At 48.4% G+C, this 25,979-nt stretch overlaps 1 protein-coding gene and 1 long non-coding RNA gene across 2 annotated transcripts in view; one reads left to right on the forward strand and one right to left on the reverse strand.

Annotated features, from left to right (window-relative positions):
• Positions 1–600: 600 nt before the first annotated feature.
• TNR (tenascin R) overlaps positions 601–25,979 on the reverse strand; it is a 78,195-nt gene continuing 52,816 nt past the window's right edge. The window contains exons 7-22 of the mRNA XM_030493486.1: positions 23,258–23,527; positions 21,292–21,477; positions 18,517–18,606; positions 18,148–18,411; positions 17,236–17,502; positions 17,007–17,126; positions 16,322–16,465; positions 15,548–15,667; positions 14,917–15,060; positions 14,200–14,330; positions 13,070–13,202; positions 9,868–10,019; positions 8,811–8,907; positions 7,843–8,004; positions 6,063–6,226; positions 601–5,555 (exon numbers count right to left, since the gene is read on the reverse strand). Of these exons, the coding sequence (XP_030349346.1) occupies positions 5,436–5,555; positions 6,063–6,226; positions 7,843–8,004; positions 8,811–8,907; positions 9,868–10,019; positions 13,070–13,202; positions 14,200–14,330; positions 14,917–15,060; positions 15,548–15,667; positions 16,322–16,465; positions 17,007–17,126; positions 17,236–17,502; positions 18,148–18,411; positions 18,517–18,606; positions 21,292–21,477; positions 23,258–23,527 (2,564 nt within the window). The 3' untranslated portion in view covers positions 601–5,435. The remainder of the gene's footprint in view (positions 5,556–6,062; positions 6,227–7,842; positions 8,005–8,810; positions 8,908–9,867; positions 10,020–13,069; positions 13,203–14,199; positions 14,331–14,916; positions 15,061–15,547; positions 15,668–16,321; positions 16,466–17,006; positions 17,127–17,235; positions 17,503–18,147; positions 18,412–18,516; positions 18,607–21,291; positions 21,478–23,257; positions 23,528–25,979) is intronic.
• LOC115611105 overlaps positions 20,431–25,979 on the forward strand; it is a 38,629-nt gene continuing 33,080 nt past the window's right edge. Inside the window, exon 1 of the long non-coding RNA XR_003992468.1 lies at positions 20,431–20,594. This is a non-coding gene — a long non-coding RNA (uncharacterized LOC115611105). The remainder of the gene's footprint in view (positions 20,595–25,979) is intronic.

The following is a 25,979-nucleotide window of genomic DNA, read 5'->3' on the forward strand; positions in this document are numbered from 1 at the left end:
ATTGTCACTTATTTTGACAGCATAGCTCCTGCACGGGGAGGAGGGGACCTTGGGAGCCTCTGGTCTGACCTGCTGCCCAAGGCAGCCCTAGGGTCAGATGAGGTTGCTCAGGGCTCTCTCCCGCCTGGTCTTGAGCACCTTCAATGCTGGGCTGTCTCCAGAATTTCCACCCTATGTTTTTTTATCCCATTGCATGTGCTTTGTCTCTCAGCTGCTCTGTTCCTCCCAGTTCATGTTTCTTGGCATGTTTTACAATAGAGAAGTGTGCTCTCTTCCAGCTGCTGCTGGGCTGTCTCAGCTGTGCGACACCTTGTAGCTCAGCTGCAAACTGCAGAGCAAAAACCAAGTCTCTGTGGCCAGCTGCTTCAGATGCAAAGCTATGGGAGCTCCACTGGGGCAGGGCATGCCCTAGCAGGAGGGTGAGAGCATGCAAATCCCTGCTAATGAGCCCCTCATGCTCCTTCTCCCATGGGGTAAATGAGGATTAGGGGTAGGAGGTGCACATCCCCGCTTGGTGTGAGGTCAGGGCTGCGATGCTGCTGGGCTTGGATGCACCAGGACCCGTCTCCCACCCCACTCCCAGACAGGCACACGGCTCGCTCCTTCGTTATCTTTTATTAATGTATAGAAAATGCATTAAAAAAAGGAACTATACATAGCCTAAGAGTGGTCAGGACTAAAAATACTAGTTAACAATGGTTAACAAGCGTCGATCCCATTCTCCGAGCTAGGTTTTCATTACAGGGTGGGGAGGGTTGCTTAATATATTATTTATTTATATTATTAATTTTATTTATGCATTTATTTTCTTTTATCTTCCCCCTCAGTTACACTGGTTTGTGTTTGAGTTTATCAAAACCTGTCAAAGAGATTTTGTTGCCTTTGTTCTTCCTTCGTGTTTATGTTTGGCTTTTTTTTTTTTTTTAAGTGATAAACACAGTTCCAGGGCACCACCTGTGCACAGGAGCCTGCTTGTTTGTTTGTTTAGGTCTTTGTGTCACCATCCTCTGAGAAACCACTGACACTGGGAGAGCTGCAGGCTGGGTACTGAGGTGGGTCTGGGCATCAGCTTCTCCCTAGGGAAGAGCCTTTCCCTCCTCCTTACCCCAAACCTCCCCCCTAGAAGGGGCAAGGAGCTGCCACCACCATCTGAGCACCATCATGTTTAAGGAAGGGGGAAGATGACCCTGGAGGGTGCCAATGGTCCCCAAGGGGCTTGGTTGGGTTGGTGGTCATCTCAGGGTGCTTGGTTGGCAGAAACAGGGATGGTCTTCTCTCTTGGCCCCAGGACAGAACCCTTCATTAGTGGTTGTAAGCATGAATTAAAGAGGGCTTGGGAGTGGGAGCTCTTTGCTGGCAGTGTCTCGTAAGGTCAAAGCTTGTGGGTGTTGCTGGTGGGGCACAGGGTGGGGGGTATGTGGTCATCCCAGGGTGCAATGGTGGGGACATACCAGGAGGGAGGCTCTGGGTCTGGATGTAGGGCACATGCTGGCATGGAGGTGATGGACAAAGCAGGTATTTTGGCTTCTGCTGTTTTTTGACAAGCCATTCTAAGCCTTTCCACAATAGGGGCCACTGCAGTGCAGGGACTCCACTGCCCAAACCTTCACATGCTGCATCACTGGGGATGAAGGTAGAGTGAGCTGTGCTTTCTGCACCCAAACACTTCACCTGGTGTAAGCAACACTTTGGGAAGGAGGTAAGAGGCTGTGGGGTAACAGATGTATTTAGGTTGGTACTACGCTTTGAGGTGCCCATGGTAGAGTAATGCAGAGATAAGGAGTAGCAGCAAAGGCTTTTCCCCAACCTTTGTGTGGATACTCTTCCAGCATCCTCCTGCCAAAACCCAGATACCTTTGGGGAGAGCTTGGCCTTTCTCCTTCCCCAAATGATTCTTTTATGAATTCTGTCTTAAGGATCACTTTAGTAAAAGCAGCTTTTCTTTTCAGGACTTTTTTTTTTCTTTGGTTATGTTTTAGCGCAGTGGGAAGGTGAGCTTGGAGGTCTGGCAGGAATGGAAATAGAGTGAAATGAAAATTGGGCAAGAGATGAGAAAGTCCCTTGGTGTTTCCTTCCAGGTTTTTGGTGTTAGAAGTAAGAGACAGCTTTGAAAGGTTGAGAGGGTCCTGGGCGCATGTAGTGGGTGAACGACCTGACATGCTTTTCCTGCCTGATGTGATGGGAGTTGGCATCTTGCAGTGGATAATGTGATTTGGGTAACAGCTTCAGGTTCCTTTTTGGGCTCTGGGGCAAGCGTGGGCCATATGAGCTGGATGGCAGAGGAGCCACCAGAGCCCAGTGATGGTTCAGCTGCTGGAGCCAAAGTCTCTTGAGATGAGCACTGCACAGGACCCAGGCTTAGTTTCTGGGAATTTCAGGCCTGTTTCCAAGTCTTCATTCTCAGTGCTGTGCTGATGGGGGACAGGGCCAAACTTCGTCTGTTGGAGAATGAATTCAGAAAACGGGCTCGCCCAACCAGTGATGGAGGTTGAAGAGAGACTGTACTTAATCACCTGGCCATTCTGTAGCATCAACATTAAGCATAAATTTGCTTGAAACCTCTGGCAGAAACTTTGTCCAAAAAAATTCATCAGGCAGTGATGCAAAATAGATTTCTGGAAAATTGTATCTTGTTTATGGACAGTGTGAATGAGGGACAATGGCCCAAATGACTGGGTTGTTGTGGCTGGTTGTGTGCCTAGGCTTGGGTTGTGTTGTCACCAGGAGAAAACCATAACATGTAGAAGACTTTCCTTTAAAAGATTTTAGCAACTGTGTTTCACCAAGGCAATGGAAAGGCAATACTCTGGTACCATGCGTGAGATCAGAGACCTGCATTAGTATATAATGGCACCAGAAGGTCGAGTATTATCTCTAAGAGCATCCTTCAGACTCAATGAATGGAGTTGTGTCAACTGGGCCCTTTCATCCTGGTTACAGGACTTATAAAAGGGATGACAGACATGAGCAGGGAGGGAGAGATACAGATCAGTAAATCTATTTAAAGAATAATCAGCCTTTTTGAGGATCTTCTTTTGAACCTCCTGGAAAAGCTTGGCATGTTTTGATTTTCTGTTTGACTTGTACTTTTTAAAAGAGAGGTTTCTTGCCTTCAACTTGATTGCAAATGATGAACTGTGTTTCCACTGATGTCTCTTCCGTTCACCCCGGTACATAAGCAAACAGCACCACCCGCGACCAGCGATGAATGCCATCCACTGCCAATCTCTGCTTCTAGTTATAACCACTACACTGTAGTACTTCTGTTAAGACGCTTCTTGCCTATAAATGCTTAGTAGTGTTGGGAAAAATATTACTCTGCTGCTCTACTAGGATGCTTCTTAGGTTTTACTTCTGTTGCTTCTGGTTGGCTTTTGGATATAAAACAGGACAGGCTGCTCAGGAGGCCTGAGATGCTGCCATGTGTGACACTGGCCAGGTCCTGCAAGAGATCCCCTCATCTGTAGCCTCTCTGACTGACCTGTTCCTCAACTGGTTGACTTGTTGCCTGTTTTGGTGCTGATGGAAAGTAAGAAGAAATGTCTCATTTACATATGAGATGTTACTGAGCTATGGCATTCTTCCTCCTGGTCAGACTGCAGCTTGTAAGCTGACCACTTGAAAGGCTGCACCCTGTATTTAATCCTGACTTTGGAGTTAGCTATGATTTCATGTGTCAGTGCATGGCATAGACAAGGATGCTGCGTTTCTCCCTTAATGCCCTTCTTCAGCTCTGCAGTCGTGGTAAGTAACGTCAGAAAATCCAGGAGCATGGCCATGAAAAAGACACTGGCCTGAATTATAAGCTACAGCAAAGATGCCTTTATGTTGCCATCTGGAAGATGTTTCTTGAGACAAAGCAGCTTCAGTGTGATAAAATCAAAAAGCAGTGTTTAGCATTTGTATTGCTCCCTCGGCTGTGAACCCAGTGATGAGCTCCATTGTCCTTGAATGTGCGGATGGGTTCCTTCTCTGAGACCAGGCCAGTGACAATGCCCAGCATTGATCAGAGTCCTTGGCAGAGGGGTGACTCCAGCACAGTTGTCGTTTGGGCTATGTGGAGGTGTTGTCAATGACAACGGAGTGCAGCCAGAGCTATCCGAAGGGTCCATCTTCTTAGGACAGGAGAAGTTAGGGATGGAAAGAGTGAGCTCTTGAAGTGCTCCACAATCTGAATAGACCAAGCATTCCTTCCAGAAGGGGAAACAGTTGATTTCCCATTAAAGAGATGGTGATACCAAGGCACTGAGATTTGTGTCTTTCTTGTGATGGTGGCAAAGAGGGATGGTTTGGGGAGAGGGAAGAGAATGGGCATTTCTTCGCTTGCGCTTGTCTTCCCTTGGCTGCATCATCATCCTTCCCTGTGTGCATGGAGGTCCCTGAACAAGAGCACCTGGGCTGTGCCAGCTGCTGGCTTCAGGCTGGGCTGCAGCTGTGTGATAGCTCTTTTGGTTGCTGTTTCTTCTCTGAGACTCTTTGGTCTGGGACCACTGACCTCAGTGATAGACAGTGTTGTGAAATGTAGAAATAGCAGAGGAAATGGGCACTAGACTTCAAGACCGCAGGTGCTCTAATTTGTCTCTTTTCTTCTTCATAAAGCTCAGCATAACCCAGGCAGATGTCATGCACCTGAACTGGGATGAGTTCAGCTCAGAGGAGTGGACGATGCATGTTGGTGCTGGTGGAGCAGCTCTTGTTTCCCTATGCTCCATGTACATGAGGATGACTTTGGCTGTGGTGGGGCCAACATGTGAGATGTGGGCTTTCTAAAGTTTGCCTGCATATGCAGATATTCACCAAACCCTCCTAGTGTGATGTGTGAAAACTGGGGACAGGATGAGCCTGACTTTGGCTCGTCCTCGCTTTGTCTCCATGTGTACAGTGCTTACAAGTAGCGGAGGGATGACAAGGCCAGAAGGAGAGACAGGCCTCTGCCTGCTGGAAGAGTTGCTGTCTACTGGATGGCATGAAGCTTGGGATCTCGCTGCCAGGAGGGGACAGGGAGGCAGGAAGAAGATGGGTGTCCCTGGCCATGACTGGGGTGCAAAAGACTGCAGCAAGGTCTCTGTGGGGAAAGTTTCTGCCACGAGCTGCATGTCAAACATTTCTAACAGGGTTTGCTCGGGATTTCTATGTCTTTTTAAAAAAATATCAAAAAATCTGTCTGTCTCTTTCTCTCTCTTTCTTCTCATGTTAAGGGTCAGAGTTCTGGGGTAGAGAGACTGGAAATTTGGCATTTCTCTGGGAAAGATGCAAAGCAATGAGGTCTTTCCTTTCCCACAGCTTTTGCTTGTGCCATGGTTCCCTCCAGCACTCATGAGGGGCAGGTTGCTATCTCAGATGAGTAGTAAATTTCCCCCCCCTTTCATATTATAAAATACAAACAAATGACAGAAAAGGTCAGGTGGTGGGAGGCAGGAGAGGGTTCAGCTGGCTCAGAGCTGTAGGGATCGTCGCTTCCTCCCAGAGATGTTACGGTGGTTGTAAGGTCGCATCTTCATTTCCACGAAGGGAATAGAGAACTCGTGGCCTTTCCAATGGTACCAGTTAATCCCCTGGCAGGAGGGAGAGAAAGGCACAGGGTAAAGAAAGATCCCAGCAAGAAACTAGAGTGGGATAGGAAGGAAACAAAGTTGACGGCCATAAAAAAGCCAGAAGGAAGAACTTGCTACAGCAGGAGCAAGAAACATTGCTGCTGCTATGGCTTGATTGTTCAGTAGCCCACTGTTCAAAGGCTTGATTGAACAGGATATGGCTTGATTGAACAGGAGCCCACTGTTCAAAGGCTCCTGCTCAAATTTAATGGTTTTGTTTTTTTTTTTAATATAATGTAACAAGATGCCACAGTGAATGACCATGGCAACCAGTGTGAAGCATGAAGCATCAGCCTAAATGTCTTGAAGATGGTTCCCTTTGCTCCAGCTGACGTGGGGCTACCCCACCAGTGCTCCTAACCCTGGTGCGCTGACCACACAGCCCTAGCTCTAGCCTAGGCTTGCTGTTGTGCTTCGTCTCACCCCTAGAAAAAGTGCTTAAGACTTTCAGCCCAGCTCTGCCCTTACCTGGCTGTGCCGGGACTCTCCGTACTTGCCATTGAGGTTGGTGCGGTGGCAGTTCTTGTACCACCAGGCCCCTTTGTAGGACATGGCACAGTTGGTCACAGCAACGTCATTGTCCCTGTCCTTGGTGGAGAAGGGGCGACCCTGGTGATAGGTGAGGGAGTCCCCTGTGGAAAGATGTGATGTTGGATGTGATGGAGCCCAAGTCATCTGGTCTTTTCACAATGTGATCAGGATATTCTGGTATATGTGGCAGCCTGCCAGTCAACAGCTCAAGCAGCTGATGGTCTTGAATAATATTAACTGGAATTGCTCACAGTTGTTCATCTGAGGTCCTCTGCTGTCGGTTTAGGATCAGTACAGACCATAGCAAATCTTAGATGGTGCTTGGGCTTGGCAGATAATGCTATATGGGTTTAAATCTGAATTTCAGTGCATCAGAGCTGAATTAAAACCCAGATTTGGGCATCCCTGGTTTCCTGAAACCTGTCCCTACTTCAGGATGCTTTCAGTCTCCTTGCCTCCTGTTAGCCCACGGGAAATTTTTCTCCCAAAGGAGATCAAGAGTTTGTCTCTTGAACCAAGATGCTTGGGATTCTTTTCTCCCTTTGAATAAGGAGAAGAGGCTTTTGGAAGGTGTGTGATGTTTTACACCAAACCCACCAGCCTCATCTCACCTCCTTATTAAGGAACAAGAGAGCTGCTTTTGCGTGAAAGAAGAGCTGAAGTGAAATATGGTCATTGTTACAATTGAGTGATGTACTTACAGGAGACATTCTTAATATGCTCCTTGGTGGTCCCTAAGAAAATATGAAATGGACCCGTGCTAGCTGTGTGTGGTCCAGCCACTGAGAGGTTTGCTAGGAAACCTCTCATCAATGAATCATTTGACAAGTCTTGTCTCTCTCTACTCAATGTGGAGTAGAAGCTCCTTGGTTGGACAGTTAGAAGAAGAGCTTGCACAGGGAAGGGGAGGGAGTGATGTCTGTAGCACTGTTATTGGCATTTTTGGAAATAGGTTGGGTGCTTTTTGCCCTAGGACTTAAGGTCAGAGCAAGTGCTGTATTGCATGCAACCAAGATATCTGTCACTTCTCTTCCAGTAGCAACTACCAGATATTGTATAGCAAAATTCCTGCATTTTATGTGGTATTGGGTTCCTCGCTAAGTACATGAAGTACATGGTGAAGTTTTGTCTGGATCATGGAGGCTTGCACTGGGCATGTGTATCCCAACTAAAGGGGCTGCAGCTGTACCCCTCTCCCCTACCTGGGGAAGAGACGGCTGTATCCTCCCTCCATCAATCACCCATCACCCACTATTTTTTGGTGGGCAAAGCCTAGCACTGCTCCATCAACCAAGCAAGCAGGTGTGGCAGTGTCCTTGCAAAACTAGCCAGTGTTTGGTCCCTGCACAAGGAAATGATGCAGAGGATTTCAGAGTTTTTCCATTTCTGTGGGAGGGTGATAAATACACCCTCCAGCACAGCATCAATAGTGAGCTGCAGTTATTGCCAAGCGAGATGACACCTCTGACGATTGACCTGTTTATATGAACAGCAATGCCTCAGATATTAAATATCTAATCCCCAATGGAAAATTCCCTGTGTCCTTAGTGTGATGTATCAGCCTGGTTTACATGATGGACTGCAGGAAGGCAGAAAGGGCTATTAGTTTGTGTCTTGTTGCTCCAGACAAATAAGCTTTGATGTTGGGATTTCTTTTACAGTTTCAGACCCACTGGTCCCAGGATTCCTCTACTATGTGCTAGCAATGAGGTTGTACCTGAAGTGCCATTGTAGTCCCCAATTCGCAGCTTGTACAGGCTCCTGGAGTCCCCGATGGAGAACTTGTCATAGTAGGCATATGCTGCTTCCTGGCCGTCCCTCATGTCTATGCGCAACTCATAGCGCCCCTGGGACGTGATCTTGTGGATGTTGTCCAAACCTGGTGAGACAAGCAGCGAGACACCCAGTAAGACCTGGTTCCTGGATCCATTCCATGAGCAAACAAAAAAATTCTAGGCAAATAAAACAGCTCTGGGAAATGAGAACATGGAAAGGAGCCAAAGATCAACAGCACTTCTGGTGAAGTCTTTGCCTTTCCCGACAATGGGCGGGGTCTGAGCTCTCTGTCCCCACTCAGGCTTCACCTCCTCATGGCTATGCGAGTTGGGTTCAAGGTCCAGGTTCAGCTTTCTTCATGCTGCTGAAGCTGGGGGCGTTCAGCTGTGGAGCCCTGGTGCTTCTCATATTGCTGTTAAGCTCCCATATAAGCCAGAGTGTGTTTATGCTGCAGAGCTGGCCTTGGCTCGTGTTTGGGTTTTGGGAGAGCACACTCCATTTCAGAGCTATTCTGGGTCTCCCAGTCATGCCTTTCCTGCTTTTTTTGGGCAACTGGCTTGCTGGCTAAGGCCAGGTGAGGTCCATGAGCCATATAAGCCACAATGCCGCCTCTAGTCATCCAAAGAACGATGGGTTTTGGTCCATGAAAACTCATAGCATACCCCCTTCTCTCCTAGGAGGAGCAAATTAGAGAGGTGCTGACCTTAACAATGCGCTTTTATGTAGTGTGCCCATGAGTGACTTTCTAATGTGAAGGGGAGGGAATGAACAGAAGGAAAACTCTCCAAGGAAATGCATAGAGGAGTGGGGTGAAAGGCAAGGAGCCAATAGCTGACATGGGTGAGCAGCATGGTGCACAGGGAGCTCGGGTTTGACATGTCGATGAAAGAGAGCTGGTGAAGGTCATACCCAGCCAAAACTCGTCTTCCAAGTTTCCAAACCCAACCCGGTAATCTGCCCATTTCCGGAAGAAATCGGTTAGCCCATTCTGCCGCCTCTGGAAGACCTGCGGTAGAAGAAGACCAGGGGAAAAATCGGTATGAAGGAGCTGAGGGACGCCTTCACCAGGCTTTGGGCACACAAAATAAAGACAATACTTTGTCCTTCTGTTGCATCTTTCAGGGGAGAAAATTGCAATGCCCATCCAGTTAGTGTTAATTGCAGCTGTGCAATTAATTCACGTGCAGACGGAGAAACTGAAGAGATGTTAGATGATGTTTAAGGCAAATCAATGTTATAATAGGAAGGAATCAGCCTTCAAGCTTTCTGCTCTACCCAAAGCATGATGCCTCTGGTTTTCTGATTCTGCTTTCAGCTGGCTCTTTCTGTGATATCCAAGGGGATGCACTGAAGCAGAGTGATATGGAGGGAAATTTCCTGGCTAAAATAACGTCCATGCTAGAAATCAGCATTTGAGGAAGCTCTTTTTTTTTTGTTTTGTTTTGGCTATACATCTAGTGGGGTTTTGTGTAGTGCATGTAAGTAAGCATTTGAGACGAATAAAATCAAAGCACCAGAGCACTATTTACTTAAGCTGTCAGTCCATCTATGTCAAGACAAGCAGTGTTTGTGCAATTCAAAAGCCAAACAGGCATTTGCTTCTAAAATGCTCGTGTGCGGACTCAATCGGGGTGATGCCTGACACCCTTCTACTGCAGGCAGTATGAATCATTCCCTGTGAAAGCTACCGGCCATTAATTTCATTTCTAGAACAATAAATCAGCTTCACTCTCAGATTGTGCTCTCCAGAAGCACTGCAAACATGTCAAATAAATCAAAGGGCATTTCTTCAAGAGTAACTATTATTACTGGAGCGTGGGCCATTCCTTATGTCGTGGGAAATGAAGCGTGAGATATTAAGCCTGCTGTCATTCTCGTGCAGTGTGGTGCTTGGCTTTGCTGGCAGCATGAGGCTTGGTTACTTTGTGATGGGTACAACGTGTAGGACAACTGCAAGGCTACTCACAATCCATCCACCTCCATCAGTGGTCATGTCGCAGTACACCTGCACTCGCTGGCTGAGCTCCCCGTTGATGGAGATGGTGTAGACGCCACTCAGTGTATCTCCATTCATCAGGTGCTGGGCACAGTCCTGAGGGTTAGCAAAGACACGGCCACCTGCAAGATTGAAAAAAAAAGAAGCAAAATTTAATCAGAGCAACACCCTTTTGACATGTCTTGGTCCCTACTGGTTATGATCCATGAAAGGTCTAACTTGGCTTTTGCATCCCAAGTTATTCTGCAAGGTGGTGGGACTTTACATCTGCCAACAACATCAGACAATTTAATGGAAAAAAGAAATGTGTGCATATATTTTTTTTCCCATATGTCCTATATTGGAAAGGTGCATGGTAACATCACTATGAATGATGAAGGATGTCAATTCTTGGACCATCTTTCTGCACCGTGTCTGAAAACCTGGAATTGAAGCTGTCACCTGTGTATTGAGACAGCTGTGAAAATACTGAAACCTGTTTTCCTCTCAGGATTGCCAACTCCAAACAAGATTTATGACTTTACTGATTCCAGGGGGATTCTTCTGATCCATGCCCTTGGAAATTATGGTGGACTTGTGCTGGGCTAATTATTACTTGCAAACTGAGCAGGAATTAGGCTGTGCAAGATGCTGGAGATGGGCACCTTGGCATTTGTGGCTATGCTCCAGGTGAAGAAACGTCTCACTTGGGGGTCAGAGTTTAAGAGAGTCTTAACTACAAGACCCCAGCAGTATTGGGATGTCAACTCTGTGTTCAATTTTTTCTCATTTAATGCAAAAGGGGGAAATACGTAATTTTCTTTGCTGTTGGTGTGTATGGATGATGGAGTAAATGAGTGCAGAGCTGGCAACATAGATGTGGCTTTCAAGGCTGTCTTGGTTACACATTGAGGTGTGAAGGATGCACTGTATGCATCTGTCACAACTGCGTGATACCACGTAGGACTAGGATACAGACCCTTGTCTGTTATTTCCCACTTGGGTGTATTCCCCCTACCTTACCACCTGAAGACTTAAAGGTCATTACTTTGTCCAAATGTGGAAGGTCCCTTATTTTTTACCATCTCCGCAATCTGTAGCACAAGGTCTGGAGAGACAGTGTTTGCATTTTATAGTATCCAGCAATGAAAACTGCTTCAAAGACAACCACTTCAGGCTCCCTTGAGCTCTTGTGGAGATTACTTGTTTCTTAATTTATATTCATATCTTTAAGAGTCAAGGAGACCTTGAAAGAAATTTCAAACCACTATTAATTATAAATACTGTATCTGTTTCTTCCTTTTGTCCCATTTGTATACAATTCCCTGAGAACCTTATGCAAACATGAAACAAAGAGGGCGAGCTATTAATATGTCAGAGGGAATGGAAGAACCCTGGGATGTGTACTGTGAGCAGAAGGAAGCAAAACAATTTAAATTAAGCTTGTTTTTTTTGTGGTGGGTTTTTTTTTCTTTTTCTTTTGGGGGGAGGGGGAGTTTGTCTTCTCAAAGACAATACCATATTCCCTGCAAAGTGCCCCGATGCACTGCCAGATAGAATTGAATCCCAGACCCTGATTCTTCGCTGAGGGATGCTGTCCGTTGATTTCACTGCCTTGGTGGTTGTTCCTGGGTGCTTCTGCCTCATGGATATATGGGGTAAGTGGGGAGAAACTGGTGTCTTGCTGATGCCTATCTTAATCTTAAAAGCAAATTAAACCTGTATTTGGATGCTGCATCAGTTGTCAACGATGCCTCTAACACTGCTGAGGTCATTCATTTGTGTTTAATGAAAACAGTGCTCTCCTTGCCTGATGTGAGTGGGTTTCTGCTGCTTTATCCCACCTGAGAAGCCAGCCCCATGCAGTTTCATCCTTGACTCCTGAACAGCCTCAAAAATTACATGCATTTTCCCATCACCTGTCTGAATTTTGCTGCCATTACGTGCCCATGTAAAAGACAAGAATAACAGGAAAGCTTGATCTGTAGATGCATTAGAGAAGAGCCTTTTTTTTTTTTTTTTTTTTTTTTTTTTTGGTGTATATAGTTTCTATTATCTCTCAAAAGCAGGTGAAGGGACCTTTGGATGTAACTGGGATGGGGAAGTGTATCCACAGCAGATTCAAAGAAAACTCTCTTAATCGAACTGGCAGCACAGATGTGAGGAATTTCAGGGACATCATCTTTAGGCTTCTTAGTGCTTTTGAAGCCCATGAGAAATGTAATTGGATTCAGCCCTGAACAAAATGCATTCTGTCTGTTAAGTGCCTGGCCTAGCAAGCCTTTTCAAAGAGGGTGAGGGATGATATGCTTAGCACAGTTTCTAATGTGAACAGTTGCAAAAGGTAGGGGCAAAGGTGACATTTTCATGCAACCTTCATTCTTGTAAGTGTAAGTGCTATGTCTGTGAGGGTTGTGGTGGCTGTGGTGTGGTGGATGCCCACCCTTTGATTTGGAAAGGAAACCATTCCCATTACCTTAGTGGATCATGAAATCATGACTTCTCTAGAATTAGAGGGAGGAAGAATAATGCAGTCAAATAACATTAGTGGGACCACAGTCCTGCAGATGTGTTTGCTATGACTCCACTGATGGTGGTGGAGATGCACCTGCTTGATATTTCCAGGGATATCTCATCCCTGGAAATATTCAGGGTCAGATTGGACCAGGTTCTGAGCAATCTGATCTAGTTGAAGAAGTCCCTGCTCATTACAAGGGGGTTGAGCTAAATGACCTTTGAAAGTCCTTTCCAAACCAAATTATTCTATGATTCTATGATATCTGTGAGAGATCAAACCATGTCTACAGCTTGGAGAGACCAGCTGGGTCTCTCTTCACTCACTCCAAGAGCACTGTTGATACGTGTTGTTAACTTTTGTGGTGTGTTCTTCCTTCCTTTGCTTACACATGCGAGGAGGGGCAAGGGCAAGGCAAAGGGTCTGGTAGATGGTGCCTGGCCTGAAGCTCAAACCTCCTTGCCCTGGGCTGGGTCTTGTGTTTCTATTACAGATCCTTCAGCCATTAACTTTTTGTAGCAAAGCATCACTGTGCATCATGGTGATGAATGTACCTCTCTGCGTATCATGGTGAAATGCCGCCTGAGGAGGAAAAGCCCATAAAAGCAGTCCACGTCTACCAGCATGGTATGTGGGCTAAGCCCTGCCTGGCTGAGAGGATGCGGTGCGAGTCCTCACCTGTGGTGAAGGTGGTGGAGATGAAGCCACTCCGCATGGCATTTTGGGCAGCTTGCAGGCGCACAGTGTACTCTGTGGTCTCAGAAAGCCCCTCCAGGCGGATCCATGTATCCTCAGCATCCACAATCAGCTCCTGTACATGGGTCCCAGAAGGAGGTAGACACCAAGAGCAACAGGTGAGAAAAGCGATGGGGAGCCTGAAGAGCAAGTGAGGAGGGAAGGGAAGCCACAAACTACTGCAGCTCTTAGTGCCTGGCCAAGGAGTGTTGCATGACTGCTTACACCCCTGAACTAAATCAGTGTGAGGTCAAGGAATATATTCAGCCTTTTGAGATGGCTTTAGTAGGAGAAAGCTAGCTGGTTTGGCCACAGGAGACTTGAATGTTTGCAGTCTGTGTGCTCTGTTTACCAACTCTGTTGGGATTTGTGTGCCCTCAATACAGGGCATGACTGATTGCCCAAGCATTGCAAGGAGTAGAGCTGGCCAAACCTGGTTATCAGCTGGTTTTGACTCCGTCAGTTCCTGTCACATTAATTTTTCTGGTTGTCAGCCAATGATGTCACACGGATTATTGAACCCCTTCTGCAAAGCTATTATCCTCTGGCCACTGCAAGCCAGTCACACCATCAAAGGAAATGAGACTGTTTGTGGTGACGTATTTCTGATAGCGTTTGTAGCAGCTCTTCCAGACAGGCAGATATGGACACACTCATTAAATAATCAGATATATTGTATTGCAGGATTAATTAGCTGTCTGTACCTATTTTCCTTTCTGCAAGAAGGGCAAATGGCATTTTTAGCATTTCTGTTCGTGGCATAATTTTATCCTGCCTCGGCTTGCTCGAGTTTCACAAGTTGTGAATTTCCCCTGTTTCTCCAAACTTTGCAGGTATTCTCTCTTTGACCAGACCTGCAGGTGTGCAGATTTTGCCCTAGGCGAACTTTTCCTGCTTTTTCCAATTGTTTATCTAAAATATTGCTTGTGCAGAAAGTAGCGTCTGATGTTCTGCTCTCTCCCTGATCTAATGATCATCGTTCTTTTGCTTTGTTGGGTTTCTCCTGCTCATTTCTTTACAGTTATGTTATTCTCTGACTTTATAACCCTCTTTCTTTGTGAGGACTCACTCACCTTCCAGCTGCCATCCGTGGATCTGTAGGTCATGATGTAGTTCTCCATCTCTCCCATGGGAGGCACCCAGGAAAGCAGGGCGCTCCGTCGAGTGACTTCACTGGCAGTCAGATTTGTTGGAGGATCCAAAACTGCAAGGATGGATAGGGACCCAGGAAAATGCAAGTTCTCACATACAACCACCCCAGCCCTGCATCCCGACTCGGTGCACTTGAAATTCAACCTTCCAGGCCTGAGCTACAGCCCAGAGTCCATCCTCACTCTCAGTTTCCAGGCCTCATCACTACCCCCAGCCTGGAATAGAGCTCTGCAAACCCTCTAAAAGTCTTCCTCTACCTGCGTGCTCTCTGAAGGGTAATGGGTCTGAAATTCATGTTCTATGAGGCCTGTCAAGCTTCTTGTAAACAAAATGGGTTGTAGTGCTCTTCTGAACTATGGCCTTGGGCAAGAAAAAGACCTGGTCAAGGGTCTTCTTGGGAAACCACATCCAGGGGAAATCAAAGAAAGAGATGGATGGATGTTGAGAGAGTGAAAATGATGGTTGATGCTTGTCATTGTGCCCAAAACTGGTATTTGGATGTCCTTTTGGATCGTGGCTATCTCTATACCCACATGTATGTGATGAGAGCCTTGGTTCAGCCTTGCTGGCTGCTCTTCCTGGGGTGGATGTATGGCTGAGAGCATGTAACAGGCATTGGGGGAGGTGGTTGTACGTACGAGTTGTGAAGCTGGTGCTGATGGTCTGGCTGGTGAGAGGCCCATGGGTGGCATACATAAAGACTGTATAGGTGGTACTGGGTTGGAGCTTGGTCAGCTGGTACTCCTGGTTGACTCCATCCACGAGAATTGTTTCTCCTGCAACTGTAAGCCGAAAGAGATAAGTTAGGGTAGATGTTCAAGGTGGTTCTCCAAAGTGTGTCTATGACTTCACGAACAAAAGCACTTACATTGCTGAAACACCATTACTGTGCAGCAACTGAACTGTAGTGTTGGTGTTCAGCCTGAAGGATGGTCTTATTTTTCCCAGTCCTTATATTTGCCTGATACTTTATTTCCCTTCAGATGTGGGTTTCACCGAGTTCACCACACACCAAGTTTCTGTGGGATGGGTACTTGCTTGTCCCTGGGCTGCTGCTTGTGGGCCAGTTAGCAAAGCGGAAGGGTCCCAGTCCCTTGCTGTGGGGACTACCATGCTCAGAGGCTTGGAGGGGGCAGTGGAAAGCACCTGCCACGGGACTTGCAAGGGAGGAGCTGGTGTTTGGGGATGGGGTACAGCCCTTCTGTGCACCAGCTGCTGCCCTTCCGAAGAGAAGAGGTAGAGGTGAGCTGAAATGGAACCGCAGCGTACCTGCGTGGCGGGTGAGGATGAGGACATAGCTCTCCACCTCCGACAGCGGTGGGTTCCACTGGAGCAGTGCCTCAGTGGGGGTGATGTTGGTGGCTGTGACCTCCAAGGGGACATCCATGGCTGCATGGGGGACAGATTCAGACAGTCAGAGACATTTAGAGCCTGGGCTATGAACTGGAAGGGCTTCTTGTGGCCCATCACTCGTGGTCCTGCCTTGCTACCCAGACACGTCTGCCTGTAGAGGAGTTATTGCTGCCTTAGCTAGAGAGCGGAGATGTCATAGCTTGTGCTGTTCTGCTACTTGGAGGCTCTTCCACTGTTTTACTAAGGCACAGCCTGGGATGTTAGGGTTTGGTTATTTTTCTTTAGGTTTTGAGGAGTCTGGGAATAGCAGAGGGTTTTATTCTTGCAGCAGATGCTGTTTGTGTCAGGGCTTCCCCACAGATTATTTCTGGAAGTCTATACTCCCTTTAGGAAAGGTTGTCATGGTTGCTTAACATCATATCTCTGGCTTCCCCATGCCTGGTACATAGGTTTATCACACCCTTCCATGACTACCCATGCATATTAGGAAACAGCTTTGCTTAGCCATACTTCAGAAGTCCACATAGGGCCTTTGTGAGCCTTACTTATGATCTCAAGCTCGCATCAGGCCGGTGTGAGGTCCAGCTTGCTCTTAGCTGCCTGATTGCTGGTGCAAATGGGCTGCCAGGCCTGCCTGGGGCTGACCTGGCACTATTTAATTGCTGCTTCTCATCAGGAGCTCCTTCCCACCTGTGTGCACAGTGATGGAGGCCACCTCGCTCTCCTCCCGGCCGCGCACGCTCTTCACCCCGATCTCATACTTGGTGGCAGGCTGCAGCTGGCGGAGCGTGTACTCGGTGGCATCGCTGGCGATGGCAGTGCTGTCTGTCCTCCCTGTGGGGATGGAGCCAAGAGCTTTGACATCATGGCTGGCCCTGTCCCTGGGGTACAAGAGGTGCTTGGGAGGGGAGGGCAATGCCTCAAGCCCTCTGCAGAGCTGTACTGGGGTAATTGGGTCTTGTGCCTGCAGGTGCATGCCTGCTTGCATATCACTCAGCTGGCTCAGCCTTTTCAACATCATAGGCAAAACTGGGGTCAAGGGAGATGAGCTGGGGAAGCAGATGAGGGAGATGGGATTTCAGGATTGGGCCCTAAATGAACCATTCCCAAGGAGGGCACATTGCAAGGGGTCACTTCCTCTGCCCCTCTTTGCTGAGCTGGCCCTTGGCTGTAGTGATCCCTTTCCATCCTCCTCCCAGACACTGTCCTCTGTCCCTGCAGCCTCTTGGTAATCCCAGCTATTGGTGGCTTTGCCCAGGGCAGTGGGATGCTGGCTCAGGTGAGGATGACCTGGTGGCTTGCTTGTGTGAGCAGACGAAAGGAGGCTTGGCAGCTACAAGCTCAGGGTATGAGCAAGAGTGGTCTGACCCATTACCTTCAGCGGCACGGTAGGATATTCTATAGTGGTCGAAGGCAGCAATGGGAGGGCTCCAGTAGACCTTCATGGACTCCTGAGTGACATTTCCCACCCTGAGATCCTTCGGTGCATCGATCCCTGGTAAGACGGAGTAGAAAAAAAAGCTGTGGGAGGCAGGTCTGCTCCCTATCCCCCTTCCTGCCCTCCCAGCAGGGTCCCGTGCCCGTCACATGGAGTCCCATGGTACCTGTCGTGATGGAGCCCACAACAGGCTCGGAGCTGATGGTGCCATGCATGGCCACCAGTGACACCAGGTACTCAGTGGATGGTTGCAAGCCCATCAGGCTGGCGTGCCTGCGGGTACCGTCAAGTGTGACCTCCTGTGCCTCCTCCTTGTCCCGGGGGCTGTAGGTGAGGATGAGGCGGTCTGCTGGTGGGGATGGGTCACTCCATGTGACATTCACACTGGAGGATGTCAGCTGGGAGAAGTGGAGTTGCGTGATGGGCCGGACCCCTGCAAGATGGAGAGGGAAGATGCAACCCCAACTGCGTGCACACCCTGGCCTCCATCTTGTTCTCAGCACTAGTACGGGAAACACCCAAGAGAGGTGGCAAAGCTGGAGCTCTGGGCCCTCCATTAATCTGAAACTGTGCTGGGGTCAAGAGGCAGAACCATGAGGGAAAAAATGGTGTTTTTCTCAGCTCTGCCTGAAAACATCCTCCATCCCAGATCTGTATGGTGAGTGATGGGGCTGTCCCACTACAGATGGTATGTGTTGTCTAGGCATTCGACTGCAGGCTTTTCACCCAGAGGTCCTTGTGAGCTCCCTCAAGGCTTCATTTCTCCTTCTTATGGACACACAGGCCACCCTGACCACAGAGGACAGCATGGGCTGTCGACTCCCCCAACCCTGCTTTGTCCTTATGGGAGCCTTCAGCCAAGCAAATGTACTTGGCGTTGCTGGTGAAGGGGACAGTGCCCCCACACTGGTAGGGCCATCCTCTTTCTGAGGTCAGTACACCTCCTCCTATGTGGAAGCTTTTCCCCCAGCTCTCATCCCTGTTGCCACCTCAAGAGTTTTGGCAGTGGGCTGGTGGAAGTGCCAACATGGGGTGGTGGTCTGTGCCTTTGGCCCCATCCCAACTTGTTTTTCTCTACCTGTGAAGGCATCCACAGTGGCCTCCAGGCTCTGCTGGCGTCCCCTCTCGGCAATGATGGAGATGGTGTACTCTGTCCCAGGCTCCAGCTCCGAGAGGGTGAGCTGTGACTGATCTTGGGGCACTGTCACTTCGGAGGCCATCCCCGATGCAGGAGTGAAGGTGATGCGGTAGTGGTCGATGGGACCCGTGGCTTTGGTCCAGGCCAGTGAGATGGATGTCTCAGTGGAGGCTGTCACCAGAAGGTCCCGGGGGCTGTCAAGCTCTGTGGGAGAGGATTGGTGTGGACATTCATCCCCATGCATGGACCGTGCCATGGGGATATCTGAGCCCCAGCTGTGCTTGAGGCATAGAGTAGGGCCAAACTCACCAGTTCTGGCATTCATGGTTGCTGGCACGCTCTGCTTGCTGTCCATCACGGCTGAAATCCCAATGCCGTACTCTGTCCCTGGCACCAGATCTGATCGGGTGGTGCAAAGGAAAAGAAGGTGCGTGAAAGCAGCAGCTCGGGGTGCGACCCCCCACACCTCCCATGGCTGGGATGGGGGGGACCCTCCTTAGCATTCCCTGGGGTTAGCAGCCCTCCCACAGGTCAGGAGTTTCTCTGCATATTGCAGAAGAGCTGAGCCTTTTAAAAAACACTGTGAATGCCTTTGGATACAGAACTTGGATTATTCTAGCTCAGAAATAAGCAATTTTTAAAAGTTGTTGCTGAGGTCTGCTGTAATTGCTGGCATCAATGCAGAAATTGTGTGTGTGTGAGCTGAGATGGGAATGATAAAGTAGCTATATTTGTTTCCAAAGTGATTCAACATCAAAATTGTCACAGGGCTGGTGTCTTGAAGAGAAATAGATTATGCAGAGTAAATGAAATGCACATTAATTAGGAAAGGCACAGTCTTCCTGGGAGCTGAATCAAGTGCTGCTCCTTGGGGTGGACGTATCCTGCTGTTCCTTGCTTAAGGGACATTGGAATCGAGCTCAGCCAGCTCCTTTCCCATGCACCCCTTGCTGATCACTGTTTTATCTCCGTGGGACATCTCCTGCCTTTGCCTGTCACTTCTGCTTGGCTGCTGGTGGCTTTATCCCCCCCCTTCCTGCATTTAATGATCTTTCTCACCGGGTTAGAGAAAGCCATAAACCCTCCAGCCTGGCCTCACCCTGCCTTGCCCAGAGGCAGTATGCCCTGAAGCCACCAGAACCTTCTCTGAGAGCCCAGGAGAGAGAGAAACCCCCATTCCCTGCTCCTCCTGCCTGAGAGAAAGGAGGAGGAGAAGGACAAGATGAGCAGGAACATATGAAATGATGCCTTTTGTCTCCCAGCTCTTCTGGTTAGAGCAAAATTAAGGATATTTCTGTGCAAATGCTGATTTTGAAGAGAGACATATGGGGCAGGGCAAGACTTGCTGTATTTTTAATCTTAAATCTTTGATGAGCTCTGCTCAGCGCTGTTCCTCACTGCTTTTCCTGAAGGCAGATGAAGGCGGCTGAAGGAATTGCTGTTGCTTTCGTGCCATTGATCCCATCAGGCCCCAGGAAACCCACCCGTACAGGCTTTGCACCACGTGCAATAAGACTTCGGTGGACAGGACTACCACATGGGTAACAGAGCTATAGGAGCTGCTCATGTGCCATCCACTCTATGGCTATCCTGGCTTTTTTTTTTTTTCCCCAACAGAATGTTTTTTGGGTTATTTTCTGCTATGATTAGATTTAAAAAAACAAACGTTTGTTTATTACATAGTACCCTGGGAACTAGAAGCATTGCACTTAGGTGATGATGGAAACACTATATAAAAATTGCTCACTGCTATCAACTTAAGCCTCTGCATCTCTGGAGCTTGCTTGGGAAAGGGGGGGATGTGTTCTTGTAGCTCTGCCTGAGTCTGGCAAAAACTTGGCAATTTTTTTTTTTCTTGAGAAAAACAAGAGCCTTTAGGTTGTCACGTCCTCTAAGGCAAGCTCAAGCTCTGCCATGGGTGTCATTGCAGTTTGGGTCACTGGGGTAGTATTGCGCCTCTGCCCCAAGGAGGCAGATTTGGCCCATTTTTAGAGCTCCCTCTCACCTACAAAGGCAGTAAATGACCTAGAGGAAAGCTAGCAGGCAACCAGCACTGGGTCTCTGACTTCATTCCACTTCTCCTTGCACGTCCTCATCACAAATGCAGCAGAAACTATCCCTAACATTTTCTTTTTTCCGCATACCACATTTTTCAAGCTAACTGCTGTAATTGCTTTCCTGCCCTCCAGCCTTTCTCGTGACTCAGTGCCGCTGTGCCTGTAACTTTGCATTCGACTTTCCCACTGAACTTTCTCCTGTAGTTCCATATGGCAGAGATGCTGGGCTGGGGACGTCCCAGGAGGGCAAAGAGAGTCAACATGGAAGAACCTGGTGTCATGCCTTACTGAAGAGCTTCAACATGAAGGAGTGATCTTTTTTGTATATGTGTAAGTAAGTCTTTTCTTTGCTCAAAAAAATGCGTCTGGAGCTGCAAATCCAGCAGGCAAACAGTTGTAGTTGAACAAGAGGAAACCAGATCTCACATGGTGCTTCACTGTGTTTGGGACTTTCCTGGCAGTGGGAGCTGGGTGATGTTTGCAGCCCCTGGTGGCACCCCCTGTGCTGGCTTGAAGGACTTGCTCAAAACTGGCATCCCTGGATTTGGGTTTACTTTGTGCCTGATTTGGAAAAAGGCAAAGAACTCAGACAGCCTGGCTTCCCATCACTGCCTTTGGGGCACTGGTGCCTGTGGCTCTTTCCCAGCAAGGAAAAAAACAGAAGGGCGAAATAATATTTTCCTCTAGATCAGCCTAAACAGGCTTCCTCTCTCCATTTCTCACTTTGCTTCCTGCCAGCTCTATTTGGCACCTGACAGACCCTTGCTGGATGTGCATCACTGGGAGGTGCATCACTTGTAGGTGCATTGCTCAGCTTGCGGATAAGCAGTGCTTAGATCTAGACCCACAAAGGGGAAAATGAGCTTTATTCCAAGGAAAACTTTCTCTCTGGTCTGTAACTAGCAAACTCCAAAACAGCTTCAAATATATGCCAGCATAAGGGCAACTGAGCATTGGGCTCTCCACTGCTCTGCCTGCTAGAGAGGATCAGGAGGGGAAGGAATGACACACGGATACACATGCATACCTGCAAGGGTGGCCCGGGTGGTGGGACCAGTGTCGCGTGGCACCAGGACTTCATGGTAGTGCTCCCCGGCCAGGGTGCTGTAGACCACCCTGTAGCTGTGTGCTTCAGCCTCGCTGTTGTCCCAGGTGAGCTCGAGGCTGGCGGGGGTCCGCAAGCCCACCCGCAGGTTCTTGGGCGCATCGATCTCTGTGCAACACAGGGAGAGAGGAACCATCTCACTGCCGGGCACGGGGAACACACCCCATAGCCTTGGCATGGCTAAATGGCAGTTTAGGGGTACCCATGTGTGATGTCAGTGAGGTCCCTTGTGCAGTCCCTCCTCCCCAGGGAAGGGCATGTCACTGCAGTAGGGGCTGGGGGATCTGCTGTCACCTCCTACTCAGCACAGACTGGGAGATGCCACCCATGAGACTGACACAAGTGCTGAGGCATTCACAGCATCCCTCAGTAAGTTGCTTCAGGAGCTAATGGCATGTTATTTGAAAAAGAGCATTTTCCCCCTATACTAGACTAAGGGAAACTGAGGCAACATGCATAAGAGAAAAGGGGTTCTGTAGCAGTGATGCATTGGCCTGAACTGCTCTTAGAAGAACCTTGAGGGTCTTTACAGGCTCGTTCATGCTCAGACACTGCCCAAAGGGTTTGTTTATTAATGTTGCTGAGGCTGTGCACCAAATCTGCTCTGATTTGCATATAATCCTCTCAAGTGAGTGACAGGTTGGTGACAGCAGACAGGGGGTAATTACTGGTCCTTGATGGATCTGAGTTTAGGGGGTGGATTTTTTTATGTTGCCTTTTAGAAATAAAACAAGGAAGGCCAATGCAGCAAATCAGTCAGGGTGAACATCTCATCTGAAATACTTACCCGTAGAGATACATACACACACAGTTCACACACTGCAGTTATTATAGTAGGAGCCTTGTATCCACCAGTAACGTACATGACAAGTAATTTATATACCATAAACCACACTGAAATACTCACTTTACCTCCTCCTTTATAGCACGGTAAATTAAACCTGTTAGCTATCTGCAGGCTGAACATTAATTAAAGTTTTACCGACCAGTTAGGGTATTCAGAGGAGATATAAAATAAGATAACCACATTTCTGTCTGGGCTGCTTTCAGCCACCGATTCCTTGGGCAAGACATCTGCCTTGGCTCTCGATGCTGAATGGAAGTGAGCATTGCCTTGAATTCAGACCTGTGCTTGCTGTTTTGCTGCTTTTGAGAATTGCATGTTTCTCTACATATGCTGTTAAGGGTATAAACTGCCGGGTTTTAAAGTTTTAGCTATGGATTCAAGCTAAGCTGTGGGTCTGAACAGGCCCTGAGGCTGTTGGGAATGTGTACTAGGCAGCGGCAGGTTCAGCCTTGATGCTGCAGCAGGACGTGGCCAAAGAAGGGTTTGGTCAGGTTTGTCATCTAAGTTTGTGTTATTGAGTCATCTGCCTGGTTGCTGGCATCCAGGATCACCTGGGCAGCCCTAGGGTCCATATTAGCATCCCTGTGTGGCACAGGGCATGAAGATGACCTGCTGCACTGGAGGCTTAGGGACTAAACAGACATGTAGGCACTAATGGAGAGGCGCAGAGAGTGGTTTTAGGATGTGTGTTTTAGGGTGAGCCGAATCCTTTACTCTGCCTTGCTCTGCAGTGGGAATGTAACGGGATGCAAGGCATCTGCATTCAGGCATCTCCATTCAGACCTGCACCTTAACCATCATGTTTCCATTGATCTGCTTCCTCCCAGTACTCCGGATTAAACCCCAGCTCACTTGGTCTGGGGGAAAACTAGGTACCACTAAATCTCAGATGCAAAACCCTTTCAGTTCAGCTGTGGATATGCAAAAACCACCATGCTCGTTGCAGGACAGCCCATCTGCAGATCGCAGCAAGCCATCTGCTCAAGCTTGCTAGTGGCTTTGAAATTCATGCCAGTTCTCCCACCGAAGCCAGCTAGCTACCTGTGGTGAACTGGGCGAGGGCTGGCTGGCTCTCGTTGGTACCCCGGAGGGCGCTGACGGCAAGGCGGTAGCGGGCGCCGGGGCGCAGGGCCTGCAGGGAGTACTGGCTGAGGGGGGGCTGCAGGCGGAAGGTGGTCCTCCCGCCCTCCCCATCTGCCAGCCCGTACTTCAGCAGGATGGCGTCCACCTTGGCACGTGGGGGCGTCCACTCCACAAAGGCCACTGTGTCAGAGACATCCCGCACCAAGATCTGCGTCGGGCCGTCGATGACTGCAGAGACGGGGAAAAATGGGCACCTGTTATTTTGGGACAGTTGGATGGGGAAAGGTGGCAGCTTTGGAGATGCTGCGCGTCAGGGATGCCTCAATGCCACCTTCAGAGTGGTCTGAATTAGCAGTTGGGGTGGCATAAGCAAGAGACACGGCTCCAAGGTACTCAGGGGGTTTGCTTCTGGTGAGTTTCTAGACCCTTGTCCCAGTCTCCCACCTCTTTTCTCAGTCCTCTTCACTTCACTAATGTCTCTCCTGAGCAGTGGACACCAGAGCAGAACCCAGCAGCTTTCCCATTGCTGCCTATTACAGCTATAATACAATTCATGCACTTCTCTCAAGCCAGTTATTGGCAACAATTCCTCTCTGGCTTTTTCAGGTGACACCTCCTAGGATAAAACCTCCAATGTTTAACTGTGATCCACTTTCTTTGCTCCTAGATAACTGCTTGTGCTTTGTGATGCATTGGAAACCATGTAGTTTTCCTTTGTACCCAGCTCTTCAAGCCATTCAAACTGCTTTTATCGATGATCTCCTACCATTCAATTTACTCTTTTCTGAGCCTTTCCGTCACTGGCAAAATTTATCAGCAATGATATTATATCTTTTGAAAGGTGTTGACAATGTGTTAAATAACGTGGGGCCAAAGACTAATCCAAGCATTGAGAACTGAGGAACATTTCTAGAAATGTTCCTGCTTCTGTGCCAGCTCCTGGTTTGTCGTTAAGCTGAGGAATCAGCTTGTAAAGCTGTTGATGTCTTAACAGTAGGGAGAGAGAAGAAAATGCAACTGTTCTGGCAAGTTTTCATAACTAGATGGGTGTGGGGCTATGGAGGGTGTCTTCCAAATCCTCTCAGATAAAGGGTTTTAGCTAAATTCATAGTGGGGATCTACTGGGAGACCATTTTGGACATTTCTACTTTCTTTTGCAGAGAATTGGGCCCTTCCCTGCTCCACATCCCCCAATACTTGACCTTTGGAAATCATAGGCTTAAGCTCAGGTGATGGAAGGTTTGAGTCCAGCCAGTCCAACCACTGCACAGGTGGACAGATGGGCCAAACCTGGCCATCACTCCTGTGCCATGGCAGCGTTGATGCACAGAGCCTGGTGGGCATCCCGTTTTATCACTTACATGATCACAAGGTGGGTGAAAAAACCTACTCTGGTTCTGTAATTCAGGCTATACTGTACACAAGTACATCTAATATACTGTATATATTAAAAAATGACAGTGTATATGAAGGATGTGCTGAATACTGCACCCGAGGGTAGGAAGTTCTGGGGGAGGTATGTGTGGGCAGGGGTGGGAAGGACCAAGGAGGGTTAAAAAAATAGATGTGGGGGAATTGGGAGCAGTGAGGTGAGGTCTGGGGGCAAAACAGCAACAGAGAAGGTAGGGCAGCTTGGAAGCATGGTGTTTAGGTAGAAGCTGGGTGTCCAGCTTGGCCAGGATCAGGTCATGCTTGTCCAAACCCTGAATCTCCAACTACCTCATGTCCCATCATCTGAGTGATGCTGGGGAGCATCAAATTCTACTCAGCTGTACAGCCTTTGCTGCTTGATCCCACCACAAAGTGTTAAGGCAGAACAAGAATGATAGGGGAAAAGGTATGGGGGTGCTGCAGAGGAAGGCAGACATGCCAGCATGGGGATGCCTTCCTGAAGCAGAGAGCTGGGAGCCCATCACTCCATCTGTGCTCCCCAGCAAAGGTCAACCACTGAGTTTGAAGTACCAGCCTCTCTTATTTTTTGCTGACTTCCTCAGGAAAAGAAGGTTTGGGCTTGACCAGGAGATGTCTCTGTTAAGCCACATCGAGCTGAGCGCAGAGACAAAGTGTGAGGAGAGGACTGTGCTGAGGAGGCACAGACTTGCAGCAAGCTGCTGCTGGTGGAGGGACCCTCCTTTTGCTCTCACTGTTGCTGGAAATCAGCAGCCTGGAAAGAGCATCACCTCGTTATAACCCTCCAGCAGCTATTTAAATGCTCTTTCCGTTTGCAGCAACTTGGATGGAGGTAGATGTCTGCCTGGCTGCCAAGGCAGACTGCAGCAGATCTGGTGTGGAGAGCCTCTTCTCCCCAGTGAGCTCTGCCCATTGCCACATCTCCTTCATTGAGGAAAAGACCCAATTGAACTTCTTCTAGCCTATGGGATGGACCACCGACCCACCAAAAAAATTGGTTAGGAAGGGATGTGCTGTTGCTCCTGGCTCCCTGCCCTCCTGCCTGATTTGCGTGAATTGGTGGGAGTAGAAGGCATTTAGTGGCACAAAAGCAGGTGGGACTTTTAATCTGTTATATACAAATAGGCAATACATTTACAGAGATATTTCTTGGGGGCATCCAGCCTCCAAAATATGAGATTAGCAGGTAAGAGGAATTTATCCAGCTATATAGTAAAAGTGGACCTGAGCCTTTGCTCCCAACCCCATTAACCTTGCCATGGTTTCTGTG

This window comes from Strigops habroptila, chromosome 8, assembly GCF_004027225.2.
Source record: "Strigops habroptila isolate Jane chromosome 8, bStrHab1.2.pri, whole genome shotgun sequence".
NCBI lineage: Eukaryota > Metazoa > Chordata > Aves > Psittaciformes > Psittacidae > Strigops > Strigops habroptila.